The sequence below is a fragment of the Lithobates pipiens genome, unplaced genomic scaffold (assembly GCF_037356315.1).
Source record: "Lithobates pipiens isolate NorthernLeopardFrog02 unplaced genomic scaffold, aLitPip1_a1.2 Scaffold_8, whole genome shotgun sequence".
Taxonomy (NCBI): Eukaryota; Metazoa; Chordata; class Amphibia; order Anura; family Ranidae; genus Lithobates; species Lithobates pipiens.
Window position 1 is genome coordinate 615,940,617 of NW_027507903.1, and position 20,846 is coordinate 615,961,462.

Sequence of the window (20,846 nt, forward strand, 5' to 3'; positions counted from 1 at the left end):
TGTTCAGTGTCCTCATCCTTATGCTTCGATGAGGACACTGAACATTGAAGCATGGGGATAAGGATGAGGACACTGAACATTGAAGCTCGCGGATAGGGATGAGGACACTGAACATTGAAGCATGGGGATAAGGATGAGGACAGTGAACATTGAAGCTCGGGGATAAGGATGAGGACACTGAACATTGAAGCTCGGGGATAAGGATGAGGACACTGAACATTGAAGCTCAGGGATAAGGATAAGGCACTGAACATTGAAGCACGGGGATAAGGATGAGGACACTGAACATTGAAGCATGGGGATAGGGATGAGGACACTGAACATTGAAGCAGGGGGATAGGGATGAGGACACTGAACATTGAAGCACAGGGATAAGGATGAGGACACTGAACATTGAAGCACGGGGATAAGGATGAGGACACTGAACATTGAAGCATGGGGATAGGGATGAGGACACTGAACATTGAAGCTCGCGGATAGGGATGAGGACACTGAACATTGAAGGACGGGGATAAGGATGAGGACACTGAACATTGAAGCAGGGGGATAGGGATGAGGACACTGAACATTGAAGCTCGCGGATAGGGATGAGGACTCTGAACATTGAAGGACGGGGATAAGGATGAGGACACTGAACATTGAAGCTCGCGGATAGGGATGAGGACACTGAACATTGAAGCTCGGGGATAAGGATGAGGACACTGAACATTGAAGCAGGGGGATAGGGATGAGGACACTGAACATTGAAGCTCGCGGATAGGGATGAGGACACTGAACATTGAAGCTCGGGGATAGGGATGAGGACGCTGAACATTGAAGCTCGGGGATAAGGATGAGGACACTGAACATTGAAGCATGTAGCTCAGGATAGGCACTACAAGTCCCAGCAATGCAAAACCTAACACCGCACGTAGCTCAGCATGGTTGGTAATAAATGATACTAGGTAACAAGGGAAGTATTAGCGTTGTAACGCACGGCCCAGTGTTTGTGTTGTGTTTAACATCACTTCCGTAACATTATGTGATGGTTTCGCTGAACTGTATTGCCGAAAATATGTTGGAACGCACGGCGCGAGTGTTTGGAACGCATCGCGCATGCGCAGTACGCAATTTCTGGCGGCAACGTCACTTCCGCAGCATCCTGTGATAGGCAGCAAAATATGACACTATTGTGGGCGGAAGTAGCTGCATCACTTCTGGAGGAAGTGATGCATAATGTATGCGCCTCGCCTGGTCGGCTCTCTGTTTAAACTTTGTCTTCTCCTCTATGGTAAGGAGGCTGTGTGCATATCTTCCAGCTTCCCTGTGTATGAGTGAGTGGTGTGTTATGTCCTGTGCTGGGGCTCCTTCCAGGAGTCTCTTATATTATAGTTATCTCTGTATAATAATAATGCATATTTATATGTTATACTGTTATATATAATAATGTATATATATATATATATATTTTTTTTATCTCTCTGGATTTAGTCTCCGGGGTGTAAAACCTCAGCCGTGTTTGGACGCCTGGGCTGCTGCATGTTGCGTTTTTCAGGCACCTGGGGCAGCGCACAGGTAAACAGCAATGGCCGCTGCGTGTTTACACGTGTGCGACCTTTCTCTGCACACGCGACACTTTCTCATTCAGAGAGAAGCACCGTACGCAGGTTATAACAAACCCAGCCACATTTAGTCCTTCGCTCGTATCAGCAGCTGGACCCGGCCGCACTTGCAGATCGCTTCCACGTGTTTTGCCGCACGTACCACGCACCACGCTTTTCCCCAGGATGGAACCGGTTTGCATTTGGGAAGAAGCACTCTATGGCCTCGTTCACATTGGCATACTGTAGCGTACTCCCATGTGGTGGCCGTGTTTGCCTAAATGGGGATGTACAGGTGCTCGGTTCATCCGCGTGCAGGCAGTCACCTCTGTCAGGAAGCAGCGGCTACTCGCAGTTTGACAGCTGCAAGCATGCATGGCCTCCCAAACGCATGCTGCCTGAGTTTAGAGACCCACGTTAATGTCAGGTTGGGACCAGCAACCGTGTCCGTGAAGCCACTGCGTCCTAATAGACACGGAAATGTTATACATTTATCGTTTGCATACGCAATTCTTTGGAGTCATTGCCTTTTTAAAGTCCCGCCAGAGGGTTCCTGTTTCTGCTGTTTCTATACTTTACTAGGGATGTGGGCAATTTCTCCAATTCCCTACTAGAATTATTATTATTATTTAGGATCTATATAGCACCAACAGTTTGCGCAGCGCTTTACAACATTGAGGAAGGCAGTACAATACAGGAGGGATCAGAGGGCCCTGCTCGTTAGAGCTTACAATCTAGAAATTGAGCTATTCCATATGATAGACACAAATTTTGTTTCGTCAGATTAGGTGACCCGTCAGAATTTTGTGACGTTTCTTGACGCACTTGTCCACAGTAAGGATATACAGTGAGAAGGCGGCAAGTGGACATCTTGTTACACCCACCAAAGTCTTGCACTGCACACTTATTTTTTTAGCAGTAAATTGGAGCTCATATAGTGAAATTCTGTATTTTGAAATCCCTCTGACTGTTTTGATGTGGATTTTTCAAAGCAGATTAGCAAACCTGTGAGATCAACAGGCTCGCTGTTGCTTTTGAAATTCGACATCCTAAACACGCAGGCAGATTTTTCAATACTGTATTTTACTATATAAACTTAGTTTACTGTTAAAAATAACTGTGCTTTGCAAGACTTCGGTGGGTGTAACAAGATGTCTACTTGCCGCCTTCTCACTGTATATCCTTACTGTGCGGGGTGTAGCAAGGTGGCGGCGACGGAGTGTCACTTGCGGTACAAATTCTGACGGGTTGCCTAATCTGACGAAACACCTGCTCTAGGGTGCATGGAACACCTGTGCGTCCCCATGCAGGCGAACACAGCCCTCACATGAGTGTACAATGTAGTACGCCCATGTGAACGGGGTGTATGTAGGGTTGCAACCTCATCCCTTTAAAACCAAACGCATATTAATTACACAGGTTCTGTGGCTGATTAAGGCGATAATTAAACCCGCTTGGTGCCTTATCTGCATTTAATTAGCCTCAAAACCTGTGCGATTCAGTTGTGTTCGGATGTGTATATCGTGTATGTGTGGGTATCCACTAATGCAGAATCCATGAGCTTTTAACTGGGTGCTACCATGCACAGCTGCCAATACAAGTGAATGACTGACTGTACATTGCCATACTCAGGTAAACGCTGATGCCTTCTATGGACATGCATGGGTAACCACTGTTGCAGAAGCCACTTGTATTGGTGGCTGTACATGGGCATGTCCAGTGAAAGGCTGATGGCTTCTGCATGTTCACCCGTGAGGTTGATGCTTCTCCCCAGATGTGCCTCCTTTTTCATTTGGGGGGAGAAGTCCTGTACACGTGTGCATAGGCAACCTCTGATGTAGAAGCCATTCGTGTTTATCCCAGCGTGGTCATTAGCAGTTATTTGCTTGTGTTGGCAGCTTTTCACAGCTTCTCCTCAAAAAGCAAAAGTGGCACATCTGGGAGAAGCATCATCCACGCAGGTAAACATGCAAAAGCCATCAGCGTTTAACTGGGCACGACAGTGTACAGCCGCCAATACAAGTGAATGACAAGTGCCCTCCTGTCCTTTCTGTATTGAACTGTATTGTAATTATACTATTCCCTCCCCCCTACGTTGTAAAGTGCTACCGCTATATAAATCCTGTATAATATTAATGACTGTACATGACAAAGCTCGTGTAAACGCTGATGGCTTCTGCATCGGTGCATGCATGTGCATTAAAGGCATCTGCATTTACCTGAGTGTGGCCACATACTGCTGCCTCCTATATGTGTACCTGCATGCGGCTCTTCCGCCTGGACCCATCGGTTTTGCATTTGGGGAACCGTGCCGTACACACAGTCTTTTACTTGTATTTGTTTCTGTATGTGACCACGCGCAGGTAGATGCTGATGGCTTCTACATGTTTACTTTTGGGGAGAAGCTTTGCATGTGCTGGTAACCGCTGATGCCTTTACCCAAACATGGCCAGGTACAGTAATTTAATTGCTGTACATGGCCATACTCGGGTAGAAACCGGCTTCCACATATTTACCTGCACATAGAAAGCTTCTCCCCAGAAGTGCCACTTTTGCATTTGAGGAGGAGCGCCCTGTGCACATGTGCAGGTAACCACCAATGGAGAAGCTACCAGTGTTTACCCAAGCACGGCCATGTACAGTCATTCACTTATATTGGCGGCTGTATACGGTTGTGCCCAGTTAAATGGCTTCTGCATGTTTACCTGCATGGATGATGCTTCTGCCCAGATGTGCTACTTTTGCGTTTTGGGGAGAAGGCCCGTACACATATGCATAGGTAATCATCCACATAGAAGCCATCAGTGTGTATCTAAGCGTGGTCACCAGCAGTTATTTGCTTGTGTTGGCTACTTTACACAGCCGCCCCGAGGAAACCTCTGTTGGCTTCCACGTGCTTACCTGTGTGCGCATGTATGGCACTTCCTCCTGGACGCACCCACGTTTGCATTTGGGGAGTAGTGCCGTACACATGGTCACTTACAATATTTTACTTGTATTTGGGGCTGTATGTGACCACGCTCAGGTAGACACTGATGGCTTCTACATGTTTGATTTTAACTTTTGGGGAGAAGCACTACATGTGCTGGTAACCACTGATGCTGATGTCATAGTGTTTACCCAAACACAGCCAGGTACAGTCATTCAATTGTATTGGCAGCTGTGCACAGCCACCCTCAGGAAACCGCTATTGGCTTCTGCATGCTTACTTGTGTACACGTCTGTTCCTCCTGGACGCACCACTTTTGCTGTTGGGGAGAAGTGTCGTACACACGGTCACGTACAGTCTTTTACTTGTGTTTGGGGCTGTATGTGACCACACTCAGACTCTGATGGCTTCTGCATGTTTACCTTCTACTTTTGGGGAGAAGCACTACATATGCTGGTAACCGCTGATGCTGATGCCATCGCCTTTACCCAAACATGGCCACGTACACTCATTCACTTGTATTGGCAGCTGTACATGGCCCTGCTCTGGTAGGCACCATTGGCTTCCGCATGTTTACCTGCACATAGAAAGCTTCTCCCAGAAGTGCCACTTTTGTAATTGGGGAAGAACCCCCTGTGCACATGTGCGGGTAACCACCAATGCAGAAGTCATCTTGGGAAGTTACCCAAGCACGGACATTTACAGTCCTTCACTTGTACTGGCAGCTATGCACAGCCATGCCGATGGCTTCTATATATTTACCCGTGCTTATGATGCATTTCCCCTGCAGGGAGAAGCCCTGTACCTGCATGCGTCCGCAACCACTGATGCAGAAGCCATTGGCGTTTACTCAAGTGCAGCCATGTACAGTAATTTGTTTGTATTGGCAGCTGACGCCTTCACCAAGGCAATGGCTGTATGTGGCTGTGTTTTTATTTTATTTTTTTTCATGTTTGCATGCTCCTACAGGGCTTCTCCCCAGAATACAACACATGTGCATTTCCACAGATGTAGAAGGCATTCACTTGTAGGCATCAGAAAACGCCATCATTTTTATGCCTCAGCACACAGGAACTGGTAAGCGTTGGTGTGCCTGAGGCCCCATCCATAGGAGTACTGTTTTTGACCTAGGTGGGTTTGGGTTCCTCTATTTTAGGCTCGGCCCTTGTTTTTCTTGCCTTTGTTTATTTTTCTATCTCTGTTTATCAGTATTGCCCGATATTCATGGATCCTCCATCGTCACAGTGCCTCCTGCACTCTAGCCAGAGGACGAGGTGGGAGCTGTTTTTTATTTCTTTTGTAATTTTTTTTTCATCTTTTCTAGAATATTGTGACAAGAGTTAGCAATGATCTGCTCTGTTTTATTTTAGGGCCCGGTTGATGCATTTTCCCGGCGTTTTTTGTCTTTTTTTTCACAATTATTTGTGATGCATTTTTAAAACGCTTTTGAGAGGTGTCTATTGTCTTGCAGAAGCGCTTCAAAAACGCAAGCACTGCATTTCTGATGTGTTTCTGCTGCATTTCCATTGAAGTCCCTGGAACCAAAAAACGCAATCTGCTGCCAGGGGAAAAAAAAAGTCCATGACCCTTTCCAAAAAATGCAGTGGTGGAAAAAGCACAGACATGAATGTAACCCATAGGAATCCATGGTAAATGGACTGTAGCGCGTTTCTATAAAACTGAAAACGCACTGAAAAATGCATAAAAGGCCTAACAGCACCTCAGGGAGGGAGGTCTCGCCTTCCCAGCATGATAGCAGGAGTAGTCAGCAGGCTTGGGATACAGTTTCACTGCGTGTCAAAAAAAAAAAGCTTCTATGGCTAAGTTTAGGCTGAAAAACAATCTGCCACATTGTGAGAAAGCAATGTTGTCTTCTCGCTGCCTGTTTTAACCGTACAAAGGCCACGCCACTGTGCCCATCACGGGCGGTTGCAGGATAGCCCCATTCACTTGAATGCGTCGTGTTTGGAGGTGATACTGCTCACCCAATGCACCAAAGTGTATACATTTTATATTGTGTAGACCAGTGGCTCTCAACCCTGTCCTCAAGTACCCCCAACAGGCCATGTTTTGGGAATTTCTCTTAGATAAAATAGCTGTCCAAAATACTAAGCCATTGAATGGAAGATAAAGGAAAACCTGCAAACATGGCCTGTCTGGGGTACTTGAGGACAGGGTTGAGAACCACTGGTGTACCCCCCCCCCCCCCCCCAATCGGCAGCTTACCTGCTCTCAGGGAGCTTAAAATCTAAGGCCCCCTAACTCGCATTTATGCATACTTCATATTGGGACCAATTTTTATACAGGAGCCGATTAACCTACCTGCATGTCTTTGGAGTGGGGGAGGAAACTGGAGTACCTGGAAGAAACCTGCACATGGAGAACAGGTAAACTCCCAGTAGGTAGTGCCATAGTTGAGATTCAAATCAACAACCATAGTGCTGCCAGGCGGAAGTTCAAACCACTTAGCCAGTGATGCCCCATGTTATGGTTTGTACAACACCCCACAATACACAGTCCTTTAAGGATGTAGACTCCTGTTTTATATTGCCCTCTCCAACCACAAGTGTGCATGAGCCCTAAGCAATTGAGAGAGAAAGACTGGAGAATGGATTCTGGGTAAAAAGATAGAAAAAGTAAAAAAAAATACATTCCCGGGGGGCTGAGACCAGTGTTGTTCTGTAACCATTAAGCAACCTCTGTGCTCCAGCTGTGTTCAAACTACAAATGCCATGAGACATTGCCAGGCTCTGACAGATGCAGGCATGATCCTAGAGGCAGAGGCATGATGGGATTTTTAGTTTTCGTTTTTTTTTTTAATCCTATCCTTCTCTTTTTTTGACAGACATTAATACCATCTGGATGGAAAACTTAAAAGCAATTCTGTGATTTCAAAAATTCCTTAGAGGTACTCAAGATGGAGGTTCCTGAGGGAATTCCTTTACCCGGAGACACTGTGGCTGAAGAGGGCCTGGTGTCAGATCACAGTTTTACTCACGCACCAGAAGAGACTTTGGAGCAAGACGTTGGCTCGTTGAAACCAAACGCTGTTGATATTTTTGAGAAGTCATTGGAGTCAGAGAAAATTCCCACTCACAACCCAGATGAGACGACAGAGAGAGACAATGGCTCGTTGGATAGAAGCAGTGTTGATATGTTTGAGAAATCCTCTGAGTTAAGACTGGAGTCAGAGGAAAGCGTTGCCCACAACCAGGACAAGACATCAGAGCAAGACAGTGGCTCATCGGTTGATGTTTGTGGGAAGCCACCTGAGATACTGGTTGAGGAAAGCCTTTGGTCCTCAGAATGTCGTACTGTTACAGAATCTTGCACTGATGGCTTGGTTGAAGAGACCGATCCCTTAATGTTTCAAGACGACCATAAGACAAAGGAAGAAGAAAATATTGATTCTGGAAGTGGTGAAGGTGCTGAGATCCTAAGTGGAGACAAAGTCATGGAGGCACAAGCTTCACTGGTTCCGGAAGATCAGGATTCTGAGGAGCCACCCAGCAAGAAGCTTTGTATTGATCACCCGGAGCCGGTCTGTGACGTTTGCTCCCATGAGGTGGAAGAAGTCGATCAGGAAATAGCAGCGGAATTGGTGAATCCAGAGGACATGACCGCGACTACAGAGGAGGAGACCTATTTGTAAGTGAGCAGTAAGGATTTTCTATTATGTGGTACCACTGTAGGAGAGGTGCCTGCTGGTCCGCAAGGGTTCATATAAGAACCACATTCACCAATCTTCCCTGTGCACCAATCTCACCTCCTACAAGTGCTTACACATTGCTTTTCCTTTGCCTTTTTGCATGCTGGCCTGTGTGTTCACATGTGATGAATGCAAGCCTCTAATGCTTTGACCTGTTACATGTTTAGCAGTATATCTGCCTGCGTTCACCATGACTTGGGAAGGGAGACTAGTTTATTTGTGTATTTTTCCCAGGAGAAAAAAATGTAAAAGCTGAACTTTCAGGCAGTTGTAAGAAACAAATTAAAGGAGAAGTACAGCTAGAGCTTGTTTGGCTGTACTTCTGTGGATCACATTCGTTCTGCACTCCTGTGACCTGGTTTCAGCAGATAGTGGGTGGTAGGCTGAAGTCACAGAACAGCTCCAGGCTTGGGCAAGATCGCAACCATATGGTTGGTATCCACCCACAACCCTGGACTAGCCTGAGCCGGCCGCTCCTGTCCCTCCACAGCCCAGTGCTCGCTTGGGAGGGGGGGGGGGGGGTGTGGTGGTTGGGCAGAGCAGAGTGACCATCACCAGCTTTCTCCTCACAGAGCTCTGAGAACTGAGTGATCAGTGGTATTTGATCACTCGGTTCTCAGTCTTAGAGCCCTTGTGGGGGGGTCAGATGCAGCATCAGTGATTCTTGGAAGGAAAAAATGACAAACATCTCTTTTTAGTGCAGCTTTGCATTCATTAAAGTGGAAGATGAGGGTGATACTTACTGTTCCTAAAAACACTCCCTCCCCCTCCTACCTATCTAGCAAACCCTGTATAAAAAAAAAAAAAAATCCAAAAAACTGTGTACTTGCCTATTTTTAGTCAAGTCACGCCATCCTGCAGCTCCAGCTCTCGTGTCAGTGAGCGGCTGCTGCAGCAGAGAGGAAGGATAACTGACGATCTCTTCTTTTTGCTTTTCTCTCCTTTTTTTTTCGCTTTTCTATCCTTCTTCTTTTTTTTTTTTTTTTTTTTTTTTCTCTTTTTCTCTTTCCTCTTCTTTATTTTATTTTTTTATTTACTTATTTTAATTCTAAAGTTAGATGTAGCCTTTATTAATAGAGAACAGTGTCGTGCAATATTGCTTTATATACTTCTAGATAAATACTACCCAACAACCCATATAGCGTAATTCACCCCTATTTGTGAAATATACCCAGCGCTCGTGACCTCAATAGTCCAGTGTTTGTAAAGATCCACTATACAGTATATCTCAGTCCAAGCTGTTATTTCACATATATCAGATCTTCTCTATAATGGTGCCCCAGCGTGTTAAATTTTCACACAATTTTTGTGCTCGTACACCCTGCAGTCCCATCGCCATCACAGTATTGCTCTCGCCTCCTTTTGACCCAAACGTAATTCGGTCAACTCTTATAAACGACGGCAGGCATTCCCTTCACCACTTACGGGAATTCAATCCACCGTTAGCCACCCATGGGAATAATGTCCCCTCCAGGAGGAACCAATGGGGTTCAGCTCTCTTACAGTTGCTCTGTGACATCATTGGCTCCTTCCGATGGGGACATTATTCCCCTGGATGGCTGCGGCACAAGGAGCCAGTCAGTGCAAGAGGCATTCTGATAGGAGGAGATAGCCGAGTCACATATGAGCTCATCGCTGTGTTGCTTTAGTTACAGTGTGGGAGCGGGTCCAGGATGGCCCAGGCTCAGAGGAAGTGGGTGGAAGGATGTTGCCCATCAGACTGGGGACATCTAGTGGTGAAAAAAATATGGTTTTTGGGGGAGGGGGGGATGGATTGCAGAAAAGTTGTTTTTCTGCTTTTATTTATTTTATTATTATTATTTTTAATAGGCTTTTTTATTTTATTAGTTTTGACTTGAGTTCTGCTTTTTAAGAAAGGGTAGATTTTGTCTGATGTTTTTCTGCCTTCGGTATTTCACCTGTTTTCCCTCCTACATCCCCACAGCTCAGCATCGTACGACTTCTCCCAGCCTCCATGGACAGTCACCGGGGCATGGAACGAGTACACGAATGTTCCCGAAAACTTCTTGAAAGGCTGCAAGTGGTGAGTATCATGTGGAGGGGGGAAGATAATATCTGCTGCACCTTTTCTAAAGGAACTGGCCTGCAGATGAGGAAAAAAAAAAAACCTGCTATCGTCAGCTCTGCATATCAAGTCTTATTAGGTATGATATTCTGTTATTTCTGTGCATGCCTTTCAACCTGTCATACTTCTTAAAGCGGTGTTAAACCTAAAAATTTAATGTATTGCAGCTTACCAATTACGGTAAAACCTCAGATTGCGAGTTACGTGCTTTACCTGCGTTTCACAATAAGAGCTACTTTTAAAAAAAAAAAAAATGTATTTGTTTTTATTCTGACTCGATTTGTGAGAGTTGTTTCGCAAGACTATCAGGATTCAAGCCTCTAGTGCAGTGATGGTGAACCTTGGCACCCCAGATGTTTTGGAACCACATTTCCCGTGATACTCATGCACTCTACAGTGTAGTTGAGCATCATGGGAAATGTAGTTCCAAAAAATCTGGGGTGCCAAGGTTCGCCATCACTGCTCTAGTGTACGCAGTACCGCATGTGGCCAAAAGTGCGGGGGACGCCGGTGACGCTCCGAGACACTTGCCTCCGAGCGTTTCCGGCGCCCCCACCTCTGGCCACATGCGGTACTGCATACACTAGCAGTGACACTGGAATGAACACTCTGAGTTTCCGTTATTCCTATGGGGAAACTCGCTTTGATATACGAGTGCTTTGGATTACAAACATTCTTTTGGAACGGATTATGCTCGTAAGGTATTACTGTATTGGGTATGGCTGCTGCATATGTGTGTTTTATTTATTTATTTATTTATTTATTTTTTTAAGGCTTTTTCCATCTGTTTTCACCTGGTGATTCTAACAGTAACGCACCTCCTGTATTAGAGTCCCAGCAAACTCTGGATGAAGGAGAACAGGAGGCACAGCAGGCAACAGCATCATTGTCAGTCTGTGCAGAGAGGAGTGTTGGATATACTAGCAGAGTTTGATACGCCAACAAATTGAGGCCAAACTCCATATCATACTTTATAATGGGTGGCACAGTGGTGTAGTTTTTAGCACTCACGCATAGCAGTATGAAGGGTCGCTGGTTTGAATCCACTACCTGCCTGGAGTTTGCATGTTCTCCCTGTGCCTGCGTGCGTTTCCTCCGGGTTCTCTGGTCTCCTCCAACACTCAAAGACATGCTGGCAGGTTAATTGGCTTCTGTCCAAAATTGGCCCTCCTTGTGGGTAGAGTGTGCGATGTATGTGTGGAGTGCTGCGTAAATTGATGGTGCTATATGGGTACCGCTAAATAAAAATAATATATAATAGAGGAGTATCTTAATGACACACAATGTACAGGGATAGGGACAATTGTAGACACTCATTCAGGTTGAACTGGATGGACTGGTTTCTTTATTCAACCTTACTATGTACAGGCAGTCCCCGAGTTACGAACAGGTTAGGGACTGCCTGTTCGTTCCTAAGTCGGATTTGTTCGTAATTCAGAGGTGCAGAACGCTGTTTTCTGATGTGCCTGCCGGCGCCGCCTGCCGTTCGTAAGTAGGAGTTGTTCACAAGTCGGGGGTTCGTAACTCGGGGACTCCCTGTAACCAACTATATCAGTTACAGCAACATTTTATATATTTTTTTCTTTTGGGATAAAGGTTTTACACAAATAAAAGATGACCATTGTTAGCACCTCTGTTAGTGTTAAATGGTTTGTCCCATCCTTGTAAACTGATATCTGTAGGAGAGAGCTTGTTCTGTTGAAAAACAGCCGAATTACTAGCCGGATCACCAAATAAAAAAAAAAAAAAAGCCTAAAAAGGAAAACAAATGCAGCCATCACATCTAAGAATTGGTAAGCTGTAATACAATGCTTTTGGGTTTAATATCCCTTTTAAAGCCTATGTAATCCCCAACAATCATCTTCTCCCGTTTTTGCTGCCTTTTTGGTCTGTTTTTAATATACAAATGTAGGAAAAATGGGAAATGGTGGCACACCACAGACGTAGTCAAAGTTCTTTTGAAGATATTTATTAGTCATCCAGCCAGTCAAATACACAAGATACGTTGACGCGTTTCACTCAAGTCACTGATGAGTAAGCTTGAGTGACTCGAGGGCTCCACTTTAAAGTGCCCCTGCCCATTGAAATCAATGGGCAGCGCTGCCAAAGCGCTGCATTGCGGGTGCTGTTAACCCTTTTTTGGCCACTATCAGCCTAAAAAGTGCCACTAAAATGAGGTAAAGCGCCGCTAGAAATAACCACACTTTACCACCAATCCCCCAGTGTGAAAGTGCCCTAAAAACAGAACTGTTTTTTATTTTTATTTGTTTATGATGTTCTATGTTAACCAAATTCCCCGTTCCTTCTACCCCAGGGCTCCTGATGGGTCGTGCATTTTAACCAACAGTGATGACAACATCCTGAGAATATACAATCTTCCATCGCAGATCTATTCCGGAGAATGGGATTTGTTGAAGGAAATGGTACGTTCCATGGCAGGGCTCCACAGCATGCCCACCAGAGGGCAAACCTGGCGTTGCGAGGCTCCTGGTCCTCTGTTATATTGATGATCCTCCATATTTAGTCTTTATCCTCTCATCAGACTTGCAACATAGGAAGAGATAACATTGAATTATAGTGTGTGTGTGTGTGTGTGTGTTTAATTTTGTGGGAAAAAAAAATAACTTGTATTAGATACACACAGAGCAGACAATGGATTATCACATGTATGTTTTGATGTCTTGCAGACCCCGGTTTTGCGCATGCCAGAGGGTGACACTATTTATGATTACTGCTGGTATCCGTCTATGAACTCTGCTGATCCCGACACTTGCTTGTAAGCCTTTCAGTTGATTTTATAGATGTGTGATGATGACCTATTTCCCAAATCTATATTGAATTTGTGACCACCTGACTCAGCCCATCCAATCACTGGAGGCCAGTGACATCACTAATGCTTCATATTCATGAGATTTGTAGTCTGTCACAGCAGAATTCTGCAGTGTTTGTGATTCACTTTGTGTTTTCTTTTTTTCTAGCATTGCCAGCAGCAGCCGGGATAACCCTATTCATGTGTGGGATGCCTTCACTGGCAAAATGAAAGCATCTTATAGACCTTACAATCATCTTGTAAGTAGAAATGTTATATGCAGACTCATAGCTTCCTTCTGTCCTTATCACCCTGCAAGAGGAGGACAGACTCGTAGCTCCCTTCTGTCTGTATCACCCTGAAGGAGGAGGACAGACTGGTAGCTCCTTACCCTGCAGGAGGAGGACAGACTGGTAGCTCCTTACCCTGCAGGAGGAGGACAGACTGGTAGCTCCTTACCCTGCAGGAGGAGGACAGACTGGTAGCTCCTTACCCTGCAGGAGGAGGACAGACTGGTAGCTCCTTACCCTGCAGGAGGAGGACAGACTGGTAGCTCCTTACCCTGCAGGAGGAGGACAGACTGGTAGCTCCTTACCCTGCAGGAGGAGGACAGACTGGTAGCTCCTTACCCTGCAGGAGGAGGACAGACTGGTAGCTCCTTACCCTGCAGGAGGAGGACAGACTGGTAGCTCCTTACCCTGCAGGAGGAGGACAGACTGGTAGCTCCTTACCCTGCAGGAGGAGGACAGACTGGTAGCTCCTTACCCTGCAGGAGGAGGACAGACTCGTAGCCCCCTTCTGTCTGTATCATCCTGTAGGAGGAGAGATAGAAATGCATGCCTGATTCCTCCATAACACTATATTTCTTTTTGGGTTTTAGGATGAACTGACAGCTGCACACTCCCTTGGTTTCTCTCCGGATGGGTCTTTGCTTTTTGCTGGCTTTGATAAAATGATCCGGGTGTTTAATACCTCTCGCCCAGGAAGAGACTTTGAATGTCGCCCTACTTTCCGTAAGTACTTGACAGGAAATATTTTTTTAGTTTCTGTTAAAGGAAACTTAATCTTTTATTACCGTGTATTCCCAAGATGTCAGTGGAAGAAACCATTGTCGGTCAGAAGCATAGAGAATTTCAAGAGATAGGAGAGTATTTTAGAAAAAGAGTTTGGCAGAGGATGGTGCTGAGTCCTCCAGCAATCCAGAGTATTTCAGGAGAGGAGAGTTAGCCGAAAGTGCGCAAAGTCCTTCAGCAGCACAAAGTATTTAACCACTTGCCGCCGGCCCTATAGGCAAATGACGGCTGCAAAGTGGTTTCAAAAACCTGAGCGGACGTCATATGACGTGATCAGGATTTTGAGCCGCTGCGCGCCCCCGAGGGCACGCATCGCGGCGATCGTTGTTGCGGGGTGTCAGTCTGACACCCTGCAACTACGATCTCGGTAAAGAGTCTCCGACAGAGACTCTTTACCACGTGATCAGCCGTGTCCAATCACAGCTGATCACAGTGTAAATGGGAAAAGCCGTTGATCGGCTTTTCCTCACTCGCGTCTGTCAGACGCGAGTAGAGGAGAGCCGATCGGCTGCTCCTCTGACAGGGGGGGGGGGGGGGTCTGTGTTGATCGATTATCAGCACAGCCCCTCCCCCGAGGATGCCCACACTGGACCGCCAGGGATGCCCAGTACAAGGCAATCCTCCCTAGACCACCAGGGATACCAATTAGTGCCCACAATGGGCATCACTGATTGGCATGCATTATTGTTTGGCACTGATTGGCATCCATTAGTACAGTATAACATAATACAATGCTGCCCATCAGTGCCTACCTGTGCTGCCCATCAATGCCCACCTGTGCCGCCCATCCGTGCCCCCCATCAGTGTCCATGAATGCCACCTCATTAATGCCACCTCATTAATGCCACTTCATTGGTGCCCATCAGTGTAGCCCCATCAGTGAAGGAGAAAACTTACTTATTTACAAAGTTTTGAAACTGAAACAAAAAAAACACTTTTTTTTTTTTCAAAATTTTCGGTATTTTTTTATTTGTTTAGCAAAAAATAAAAACCATAGAGGTGATCAAATGGCAAATACCACCAAAGGAAAGCTCTATTTGTGGGAAAAAAATGATACAAATTTCATTTGGGTACAGTGTAGCATGACCGCGCAATTGTCATTCAAAGTGCGACAGCGCTGAAAGCTCAAAATTGGTCTGGGCAGGAAGGTGTTTAAGTGCCCGGTATTGAAGTGGTTAAGGAGGGAGCAGAGTCCTTCATTGCTTAACAGAATAGGATTGATGGCCCACCTGTACAGAATGTTTGTAATAATACTGTGAAATGTCCTTCATATATCGCACTCATCCATTCCTTCTGATCTCACACAGACCAGAAGCAGGGTCAGCCGGGTATCATCTCCTGCATTGCTTTCAGCCCCTCTCAAGACATTTACGCCTGCGGCTCATATTCAAAGTGTCTGGGCCTGTACTCCTATGAGGAAGGGATCATGCTGTCAGTTCTGCACGGTCATCATGGAGGGGTTACCCATGTTCTCTTCTCACCGGATGGAAACTGTATCTTCACTGGAGGCAGGAAGGTAAGTCGCTTCATGGTTGGAGAACTTTATATTTTTGTTTCGTCCCTCTTTTTCATCGGTGTGGATTGTGCAGAGTTTTAAATCGGAATTATTTTTCTGCAATACTGTGTATGATGGGAGGACTCTGCTCCTTTCACCATCTTCCCTCCTCTTCCCAAATACTGTGTATGATGGGAGGACTCTGCTCCTTCCATCATCTTCCCTCCTTTTTTCAAATACTCTGTGCTGCTGAACAAATCTGCTTTTTCCTGAACCAAGGCTAAAGGCTGCCTTCAGTCTTGTTGGGGGGGGGGGGGGGGGGGGGTAAATAAAAATTTAGCACATACTACTTTTACACATGAGTCATTGTAATTTAAATCTTTTTGCTATAATAAATATACATATTTTTGGTTAAAAAAAAAAAATCGCAAAAAGCGTATATTAATTGGTTTGCGCAAAAGTTATAGCGTCTACAGAATAGGGGATAGATTTATGGCGTGTGTGTGTGTACGTACGTACGTACATACATACATACATACATACATACATTTATTATCATCTTCTTTTTTTTTTTTTTTTTTTTTTTTTTTTTTATTATTAGTAATGGTGGTGATCTGCGATTTTTAGTGGGACTGTGACATTGTATCGGACACTTTTTTTTTTGGGACCAGTGACATTTATTCCGCGATTGAAGCTAAAAATAGCCACTGATTACTGTATAAATGTCACTGGTAGGGAAGGGATTAACAATAGGGGGCAATCAAGGGGTTAACTGTGTTGCTAACAGTATGGTCCTCCTCTGACAGAACGGGGATCTGTTTGTTTACACTGACAGATCCCTGTTCTGCCTGTCTCTGGAGCGATTGTGGGTGGCTGGCAGACATTGAGTCTGCGGGACCTGCTGAAAATGCCATAAAACTATCCCCTATTTCATAAACGCTATAACTTTTGCGCAAACTAATCAATCACTTATTGCGTTTTTTGTTTGTTTTGTTTTTCTCTACCAAAAATATGTAGAAGAATATGTATTGGCCTAAACTGAGGAAAAAGTTTTTTTTTTGTTTTCTTTTTTTTTTTTTTTTTTTTTTATATATACATTTTTGGTGGACATTTATTATATCAAAAAATGTGTTTTTTTTTTTTTTTTTTTTTTTTTAATTGTCTTTTTTTGGATGTTGTGTGTTCTTTTTTTTTTTTTTTTTTTTTTTTTTTTTTGTTTATAGTACAAAAAATAAAAACCACGGGGGATCAAATACCACCAAAAGAAAGTTCTATTTGTGGGGGGAAAAAAGGACGTCAATTTTGTTTGGGAGCCAATTGCGCACGACTGCGCACTTGTCAGTTAAAGCGGCGCGGTACCGAATCGCAAAAAACGCTCTGGTCAGGAAGGGGGTAAATCCTTCCGGGGCTGAAGTGGTTAACTTCAACAGTTCGGTTTGCCTGCTTCCAGGCAGCCCTAAAGCACTGTAGGGGAGAGGCGAGAGATGACTGCATGTGAATTTGAAAAATAAGTTTGACTTCTACGAGCCACATCCGAAACACTTAGAAAAAAATGTGGACTAGATAAATCAAGCCCAACACAGCGAACAACTGGACTTTATTGGCTCAGCATGGGAGACAACAAATATTTATCAAATATAACCAACATTATTGTACATGTTAAAGTGGTTGTAAACCCTTACACACCACTTGTACCTACAGGTAAGCCTATAATAAGGCATCATCGACGCATGCGCACTGAAGAAAGGGCAGGATTGTCCCATTTCTACAGGGCACGTGATCGTTGGCTCCCGCACGCATGCGGGGGAGTGAAGTCACGCTGACTTTGGCCAGTCACAGAGCTGGAGTCCACGGCCCCGGAAGGAGGAGGGGTGAAGATGGACGTGGCCACCAACGGGACATCATGGGCTTAGTTTGCAGGTAACTGGCACATAATGGGCTAGTATACGATGCATACTAGCTCATTATATTAAACTGTAGATTCCCTAAAACCACCGACTACAGGTAATGAGCGCTCCTGAATACAAATTAAAATCTAGAAACTGTGATACATATCGTGAAATATGTCCAAATTAAGGAAAAAACTGAGCTGCTGCCATAAACACCTTCTAAAATAGAAGGCTAACACATAATTAAACACACAACCAGAAATGCGTGAAGACAGCGCTGCAAGTCCCAGCAATAATCAACCACGGTAAGTTAATAAAAATCTGTTTTGTTATACTGGTCAGAAGGTCTCATTCAAGCAAATGGCTCATCCTCAAAAGTGTAGACAATGTAGCAAAGTCCCTCAGTGTTAGCTCTGTGGTCAATTCATACACTGTCCAAACACAATGCAACCACTGCAGCCTCCGATATTTATAAAAGATTAAAGAAACGAATCCCCCCTATAGATTCACTTCTTACCGGACCATAGTGGATTAATCAGCATATCACAATCTGGCAGTGTTGGACTTGTATGCACAGACTTCTCCTTGTATTAACCGGCTTCTCCTCAGACACATACACTGGCAGTGAGTCCCAGCAGGTGGATTCGGAGCAATGATCAAGTAGACTCATTCATATGGAGAGGGGAGAAAATAAAACGCTCCATAGTGTAATCCCGTTGATAACATTTATTAAAACAGATCACCCCCCCTTGTAGCAAGTACATTTACAATCTGAAAAAGCAAGCTAGAGCACTATACACACTGTTCTGAATGAGATTATGGTGTTTGACATCGGCTTAACGGCGTGATTATTCAAACAATGGCTTCACTTCTCAATGGATCTAGTTCCAGGATAGTCGTATAGCCCCGCTCTGACGCGTTTCGTCATCTAGGACATCATCTGAGGGTGTCCTCAGATGATAAAACGCATCAACTGGATTACGCTATGGAGTGTTTTATTTTCTCCACTCTCCATATGAATGAGTCTACTTGATCATTGCTCCGATTCACCTGCTAGCAACTCACTGCCAGTGTGTGTCTCTGAGGAGAAGTCTGTGCATACAAGTCCAACACTGCCAGATTGTGATATGCTGATTAATCCACTATGGTCCAGTAAGAAGTGAATCTATAGGGGGGATTTGTTTCTTTAATCTTTTATAAATATCGGAGGCTGTAGTGGTTGCATTGTGTTTGGACAGTGTATGAATTAACCACAGAGCTAACACCGAGAGACTTTGCTACATTGTCTACACTTTTCAGGATGAGCCATTTGCTTGAATGAGACCTTCTGACCAGTATAACAAAACTGATTTTTATGAACTTGCCGTGGTTGATTATTGCTGGGACTTGCAGTGCTGTCTTCACGCATTTCTGGTTGTGTGTTTAATGTATTATACTAGCCCGTTATGCTTTTACTTTGCAGGGAACAAAAGAGGAAGTAAAACCCATTAGGGTTTACTTCCTCTTTAAAAAAAAAAAATGCACAGATGAAAAGAATAAAAAGGAATACCCTCAATGACCTAAGGACCCCGCGGGGTTAAGGGTACAATACACTGCTGTGGAGAACTGGAAAATCAAGATATACAGTGCATCCGGAAAGTATTCGCAGCGCTTCACCTTTTCCACGTTTTGTTATGTTGCAGCCTAATTCCAAATAGGATTAAATTCATTATTTTCCTCGAAATTCTACAAGTAGTTTGTTTGAAATCTTTGCAAGGTTATTAAAAATAAAAAAATCCCATGTTCAAAAGTATTCACAGCCTTTGCTCAATACTTTGTTAAAGCACCTTTGGCACTAATTACAGCCTCAAGTCTTTTTTTGAGGATGATGCTACAAGCTTTGCACACTTATTTTTGGGCAGTTTCTCCCATTATTCTTTGCACGACCTCTCAAGCTCCAACAGGTTGGATGAGGAGCATCGATGCACAGACATTTTGAGATCTCTACAGAGATGTTCAATCGAGTTTGAGTCTGGGCTCTGGCTGGGCCACCCATTGACATTCAGAGAGCTGTCCCATAGCCACTCCTTTGTGATCTTGGCTGTGTACTCAGGGTCATTGTCCTGTTGAAAGACGAACCTTAACTCCAGTCTGAGGTCCAGAGCGCTCTGGAGCAGGTTTTCATCAAGAATGCCTCTGTACATTGCAGCATTTATCTTTCCCTCCATCCTGACTAGTCTCCCAGTTCCTGCCGCTTAAAAACATCCCCACAGCATGATACTGCCACCGTCGTGCTTCACTGTAGGGATGTTATTGGCCAGGTGATGAACAGTGCCCGGTTTCCTCCAGACATGACACTTGCCATTCAGGCCAAAGAGTTCAATCTTTGTTTCCTGAAACCAGAGAATTTTGTTTCTCATGGTCAGAGTCCTTCAGGTGCCTTTTGGCAAACTCCAGGCAGACTGTCATGTGCCTTTTACTGAGGAGTGGCTTCCATCTGGCCACTCTACCATAGAGGCCTGATTGTTGGAGTGCTACAGAGATGGTTGATCTTCTGGAAGGTTCTCCTCTCTCCACAGAGAAACGCTGAAACTCTGTCAGAATGACCATCAGGTTCTTGGTCACCTCCCTGTCTAAGGCCCTTCTCCCCCAATCGCTCAGTTTGGCTGGGCAGCCCGCTCTAGTAAGAGTCCTGGTGGGTCCAAACTTTTTCCATTCATGGATGATGGAGGCCACTGTGCTCATTGGAGACCTTCAATGCTGCAGACATTTTTCTGTACCCTTCCCCAGATCTGTGCCTCAATACAATCCTGTCTTGGAGGTCTATAGATAATTCCTTGGGCTTCACAGCTTGGTTTGTGCTCCGACATGCACTGTTAACTGTGGCACCTTTATATAGACAGGTGTGTGCCTTTCCAAATCCTTTCCAATCAACTGAATTTACCACAGGTGGACTCCAAGTTGTAGAAACATCTCAAGGATGATCAGTGGAAACAGGAGGCACCTGAGCTCAATTTTCAGTGTCATGCCAAAGGCTGTGAATATTTATGTACATGGGATATTTTTTTATTTTTTTTATAAATATGCAAACATTTCAAACTTCATTCACATTGTCATTATGATGTATTGTTTTTAGAAATTTGATAATCATAATTATAATAATAATGAATTTAAACTCTTTTGGTATAAGTCTAACATAACAAAATGTGGAAAAAGAGAAGCGCTGTGAATACTTTCCGAATGCACTGTATATCATAAAATAACAGTAATTGTGAATACAATGTTGTAGATCCTCCG

At 44.6% G+C, this 20,846-nt stretch overlaps 1 protein-coding gene across 3 annotated transcripts in view; it reads left to right on the top strand.

Annotated features, from left to right (window-relative positions):
* Positions 1 to 1,184: 1,184 nt before the first annotated feature.
* Positions 1,185 to 20,846, top strand: part of WRAP53 (WD repeat containing antisense to TP53) — a 32,798-nt gene continuing 13,136 nt past the window's right edge. Inside the window, exons 1-8 of one of the 3 annotated variants that reach the window (XM_077470674.1) lie at positions 1,185 to 1,270; positions 7,355 to 8,157; positions 10,164 to 10,262; positions 12,619 to 12,727; positions 12,992 to 13,080; positions 13,283 to 13,373; positions 13,994 to 14,126; positions 15,494 to 15,702. In XM_077470674.1, coding sequence (XP_077326800.1) covers positions 7,427 to 8,157; positions 10,164 to 10,262; positions 12,619 to 12,727; positions 12,992 to 13,080; positions 13,283 to 13,373; positions 13,994 to 14,126; positions 15,494 to 15,702 — 1,461 coding nt within the window. In that variant the 5' untranslated portion in view covers positions 1,185 to 1,270; positions 7,355 to 7,426. The other 2 variants (XM_077470675.1, XM_077470676.1) reach the window with 2 other exon arrangements.